The sequence below is a fragment of the Hydra vulgaris genome, chromosome 13 (genome assembly GCF_038396675.1).
Source record: "Hydra vulgaris chromosome 13, alternate assembly HydraT2T_AEP".
Lineage (NCBI taxonomy): Eukaryota > Metazoa > Cnidaria > Hydrozoa > Anthoathecata > Hydridae > Hydra > Hydra vulgaris.
In genome coordinates this window covers 31,094,282-31,100,485 of record NC_088932.1, presented here as the reverse complement: position 1 = coordinate 31,100,485, position 6,204 = coordinate 31,094,282, and the positions used below count along the sequence as shown (strand labels likewise).

Sequence of the window (6,204 nt, the reverse complement as noted above, 5' to 3'; positions counted from 1 at the left end):
ATAAGCTAGTCTTGTAAAATCTTGATAAACATTGTTGGAATTATCAATATCTTCAACGACACCAAAGCTTCCATCTTTGTTTTTAACAATTTCAAATTCGCAAACCACATCCATTTTGTTATTATGTATCATAAAAAATTATTAAAAAATTTATATTAAAGTATAATTTTCAAATACAGTTTCTTCGTAAATATTATAAAAGTTTTTTCTTTGGTTCGTTCATTACATAAACAATTTTAGCTTTTTGACGATTTGCACATAGTTCTATATAACGTGATGTGCTTACAACAGGTTTCATAAAACTAATAGTTGCTCGTACTGTTAGTTTTACCATTTTTTTTATTATGTAATCTAACGAAAAAAATATAAAAATTTAATCAAAAAAAGTACTCAAATATTCCATTGTTTTTAAAAACGAACTCTGTAATTCTTCACGAACAAATAATATATTTTCAATTTCAATTTGCAAATAAAAATATTTCATGATTTCTCTATTAAACTGAGGAACATTTTTTTCAATAAAATCAAACATAACTTTGTCTCTCATTCTTTGTTTCTCTTTCTTATATTCAATCCTTTTTTTCAAATATTCGATATCTTCTTTATTTAAAGTAAATAATTTGCATAGAGCTCGAATATAAATTTGTAAAGTTTTTAATCTTTCTTTAAAACCATTTTTTTCACCATCTTTTCGAATTAATTTATTAATTTCCTCATTGGCTTCTTTTACTCCATCTCCATTCATATCCAAACTTTTATCAAAATGAACAGCTTCACTACCATATTTAGAAAAAAATATTTTACTCTTTGATATTCATAAGCCATATCAGGATTGCATTTAACAGGCCTATCGTAAATATTCGAAATATACTTTCCATGTTTGTGAAACAATTCCATTTTTTTAATTAGTTAACCTAAAAAAATACAAAGTTTAAAGTACAAAGTTAAAAAAAAAATTTTTACTCATTAAAAATATTTATTAAAGTAGCCATAAAATATTTTTAATTGTTTTTTTTAACAATAATCTTTTTTCGTGCTTTGAAATATAATGAAAATCTTTCATGTCCACGTTTGATTTCATATAAGAGAACATGACTTTATCTCTTCTTGCTATTCTTCCTTTTCTTTTGTTACGATAAATTCGTCTTCTTCAATTGCATTATTGCAAATGACAATCATGAAATTTAACATTTCCATTAAAAGATGACGTATATTGAGATTATTTTTGATCAGCTCAGTATTTTTATTTATAATTTCTGTTATTTTTTCAAATTCCCCAAATATTCCATCTTGATGGTCATCTTTGGTTAAAAATTCATCAATGATAACAAAATGAAAATAAAATACAGGTGCTAATAATTCCAAATTTTCCCCCATTCCTGTTCAGAATAATGTAGTTTGTGACGTTTGTCAAACCATTGAATTCGATTTTCAGACCATTTTTCATTATTCATTTTTTAATTAGTTGTCTAAAAAAATTAAACAGATAATTGATCAAAATTACAGTCTATATCATCACTTTCTTCAACATAATCATAAATTTTTAATAAATTTAAAAAATTTTCTTTAATAAATAATTTTGAATGAAATTCTTCCTTTCTTTTACATTCATTGTTGATAAAAAGTCATTTTTCATCATACTTAAAACGTAACTAGTTTTTTTTCCATTACATCTCCAATAAATCCGATTAAAAATTTCCACATATGCATTTCGTTCATTTGGCGAAATATTCTCAACCATTTGCAAAAAAAATAACTTCGTATTATTAAAATCATTCTCCACTGAAATAAACAAATGAGTTTGAAAGTTTACAACGTATTCATATTATCTCGATAAACAATAATAGAGAGCTTACGATACGAGAACTGCAACGGCAACCACGACAATTTATGTTAAATATTTATCCGTACGCATGCGTCCTGGATGGGATTCCCTGGTGTGCCGTTTTAAAACTTTTTCCACAACGTCCAAACATTTAAACTCGCGTTGTCTGAAAACGGCTCCAAAATGGATGAAAACAGTTCTTGTTCAAAAAGTGCACCAAAGTAAGTTTAAAATTACTGCATTGAATTTATGAAGTATACATAAAATTTATAAAGATATATATATATAAATATATATAAATATATATATATATATGTATATATATATATATGTATATATATATATACTATACATTATATTATACATATATTATATATATATATATATATATATATATATATATATATATATATATATATATATATATATATATATATATATATATGTATATATACATGATATTATACATATATTATATGTATATATATATATATATAAATATATCTACATATACATTATATTATACATATATTATATATATATATATATATATATATATATATATATATATATATATATACACATGTTCTTATATTATGTGATGTTCATATGGGTTGTTGATAATTGTGTTCTTATTGTTTTTTATTCTGTTAACTTATCATTTTATTATTTGTTACTGTATATATTTTGCTGCCAAAAAATTCAAGTTTACTAAGTTTTTTGTTTCTTAGTTCAATGAGATGGACAGGGGATCATGATGTGTTTTTTCTTCGTGAAATTTTGTTACATGAACCATACCAGTTCAAAAAAGGGTCCATAGAAAGAGGGAAAAGTTGGGAAAAGATTGCGAGTGTTCTTAATTCTACAAGTCAACCATTTTTTAAAGTTAAGTCACGAGCTGTAAGAGATCGTTTAAATGTTTTAATTGAAAACCATAAAAAAAAAACCATAGATGAAGAAAAGGCATCTGGAATTGATGTCATAGAATCAGAGGTTGATAGAGCTGTTGCAGATATAATCGATAGATTCAAAGAAGCAGATGAAGCACACACTTCGCAAAGTGATGCCAAAAAATTAAAAGAAGTTGACGATCACAGTAAAGCTGCAGAAATGCGAAAGCGTAGTATGGAAACTTTATCTGAAACTAATGAAAGAAACAAAGGAAAAGCATGCAAGCGTACAAGAAATAATAGTTCAGAAACTATTATATACTTACGAGAGAAAGGAGAAAGAGATGCGGTTATTAAAAAGGAAGAGCTTGAATTAAAAAAGCAAAGTCTTCAGAATCATTGTGATATGTTGAAGCTGTTTCAACAGCAACAAACAATGATGCAGGAAATGGTGCAACAACAATCGCAGCAGCAAGCGTCAATGGTTGAAATAATAAAACAACTTTCCAGGAAATAAATGACATTTATTTGTATATTATTGTAGTTTTATTTTTATACAAAGTATTCTTCAAGGGTAGGTGGAATAATATCAAAATAATTAGATGTCTGTGAACCATATAAACAACTTCGACCATTATTTAGTAAAGCGCAAACTATGTACATTTTCCCCACAGCATTTAGACCAATTTTTAATTTTTTCAAAAATCTAAAAATTTAAAATAATTCAAAATATCTCCAAACAACCATTCAACTGATACTCTGACTTCACTCATTTTTTTGTTCCAAATTTTCTGTTGTGGGGTTAACACTCCACCTTTAAATCCTGTTTGTAAATGCACCCTAAGAGGATATGCAGGATCACCATAAATACATAAAGGGTTACCTGCAGTATTAAATGAGTGTTGTCCTAATAAGTTTAATAAATTAGAATCCGCTAACATACCACTGTCATGTTTTTTTCCTACAACTGGTCCAAATAAGTTAGTTATAAGTCCATTTGGAGCAACAACAGATTGAAATTTTAGACTATGTATCTTTTTATGTCCATTGTATAATACTCTTTGGTTTTTTCCAGGTCTAGTTATTGGCCTAACAGTGCCATCTATAAATCCGAAAACCGTTTTAAAAAAATGCACAGTGCCTCTATTGCAGTAACTTTCAATCCGTTATAACATACAAACTCTTGAGGTAGTTGAAGTACGTTGACTAAACGATATATATCACTCCTTAAAAATCTAAATTCGCTTTTGCATTCGTCGTCGGAAATGCTTTCTAAACAAAATTGCCTATAACTCCAAAAAGGTAAATCAGGATTCTTAGAGACATTTAAATTGTACAGTAATAAGAATTCCTCGCTATCTATTATATTTGATTCTAATGCAAGTAAGAAGTTATTTCTAACATTTCTTAAAGGAGCCATTTTTAATTTAGAAATTTTCCGTAAAACAATGTTGATTTTTTGTAACGGAAAGTCGTAAGTTATTTTATTTCAAAACGGCGACATAAAGATTCAACCGCTCGTCCCAGACCTTTGAAGTCTTCGTTGCTGTTGCCGTTCTCATATCGTAAGCTCTCTAATATTGTTCTCGATTAAGACGCGAAATAGTATCCCAACTTCGTTTGATATCATACCAAGAATTCATTTTTTAATTAGTTATCTAAAAGAAATTATAAAAAAAACATAAAGTTAAATGATTAACTTTATATACTAAATCTTGATTACATTCAATATGTTTGTAAGCAAAAGTTACTAATTCTAAAAAAATTTTTTCTATAAATTTTACATCCGTTAAATATTTTTGAATACTATTATCCTCATCTATTATACTAAATGATGATAACATGTTTTTAATTTCAGTTTCTGTAATTTCACATTAATGATAAATATTGTCAAAAACAACCAAATATAAATTTAATGAAATAGTTTCATAAATAGTTCCAAACGATTGATAAAATTTCATTTTTATTTCAATCATATTATAAAGTGCATCACTAAATGTAATAACTTGACAGTCTTCTATAAACGCAAGTATGGTTTTTAAACGAATATGTTGATCGCAATCTAGTTTTTTAATATCATCCCAAGCGCTCCAAATAACGTATTCTTTATCTTTTCTCATTTTTTAATTAGTTATCTAAAAAAATTACAATGATTTAAGCGAAAAATTATACAGATAAATGTTTAAAATGATATTGTAAATCGTGATTACATTCAATATAATTATAACTAAAAGTTAACAATTCTGAAAAGTTTTCTGCAATTGTTTGTTAACTCAATATATAATTATAAATACAACTATTCTTTTCCATTTCTATAGAATCCATAAATAATTTTTCTCTACTAGCACAATCGAGCTGAATTTTAGAAAAAATATCCAAATAGCAATCTAGTTTATTTAAACTCATAACTTGAATTGCTTGCATAAAAAAACTCTTCATATCCTTAACATCTTTGAGCACATTACTAAATGAGTTTGTTTGATAGATGTTAACATAAGTGATTATTGTTGATAAACGTCCATATTGTTCTTCATCATGTTGAAAAATAGTATCCCAAGCAAAGCGTGTAGGCCATTCCATTTTTAATTAGTTTTTTCTAAAGAAATATTTAAAAAATTACTTAATTTTACATTTAATATACAAATTATTTTCAATTAAATAATCATTTATGTCATTGCTGTCTTTATAAAATTACAATATCCATAACCATTATTTTCTTGATCTTTGACAGGACGTTGAAAAGACACATTGTTTTTAGTCATAAAACTTTTTTTTATTTGTTTACCATGAGAACCACATAATTTAAAAGTAATAACACGATTGATAAAAGGCCTTTTTAAAACCGCATCATAAGGTGTAGATCACATCATTATATATAAACCAATTTCTTCTTCTTCATGGCTATCGCATTTCATATTGATACTCAATTTCATTAAAAATTGATAATTTTTATAATAAAAAGGAACACTATAATAAGCCTCGCTTTCTTTTTTTAACTGCTCTTTAAAATTTTCAAAAATCCATATTTTACATCCATGATCATTATTATTATGCATTTCTTCCAACATAGATAGTCGAAAATCTAAATTCTTTATTTTGTCATTATATAATCCATTGAATAAAAAACTTGGATTGTCAGTGTAAATAAATGAAGGTATGCTAGCCATAATTTTTACTAATCTAAAATAAAAAAATAAGAAAATAAAAAATATTACAAAAAAAATTATTTTCCAGTAGAGCCAAAACCACCCTTTCCTTCTACGTCTTTAATCATTGACATTTTTACTTCACAACAAAAACATCCATCTATTTCTATTTCAGTTTTTATAGCTTTAAACATTTTCACAAATCCCATCTGAGCAACAGCATCTCCACGTTTAATGATATGATTTTCTTCGGAAAAATTCATCAATAAGACTTTAATTTCGTCTACATAATCTGCATCTATTATTCCTGGAGCATTCAAAACTACCACACCATATTTGTAAG

The 6,204-nt window shown here is 26.0% G+C and overlaps 1 protein-coding gene across 1 annotated transcript; it reads left to right on the top strand.

Annotated features, from left to right (window-relative positions):
• The first annotated feature begins 1,866 nt into the window (after positions 1 to 1,866).
• On the top strand, positions 1,867 to 3,292 carry LOC136090154 (uncharacterized). Its single transcript, XM_065816269.1, has 2 exons — positions 1,867 to 2,046; positions 2,557 to 3,292. The coding sequence occupies exons 1-2, from the start codon at positions 2,009 to 2,011 to the stop codon at positions 3,230 to 3,232; spliced, it is 714 nt and encodes a 237-aa protein (XP_065672341.1). The 5' UTR covers positions 1,867 to 2,008; the 3' UTR covers positions 3,233 to 3,292.
• Positions 3,293 to 6,204: the final 2,912 nt, after the last annotated feature.

Excerpts from the sequence above, each read along its gene's own strand:
- LOC136090154 (XM_065816269.1), top strand. The coding sequence starts at position 2,009 with ATGGATGAAAACAGTTCTTGTTCAAAAAGTGCACCAAA. Across the intron at positions 2,047-2,556 it reads TGTTCAAAAAGTGCACCAAA|TTCAATGAGATGGACAGGGG; the intron begins GTAAGTTTAAAA and ends TTTGTTTCTTAG.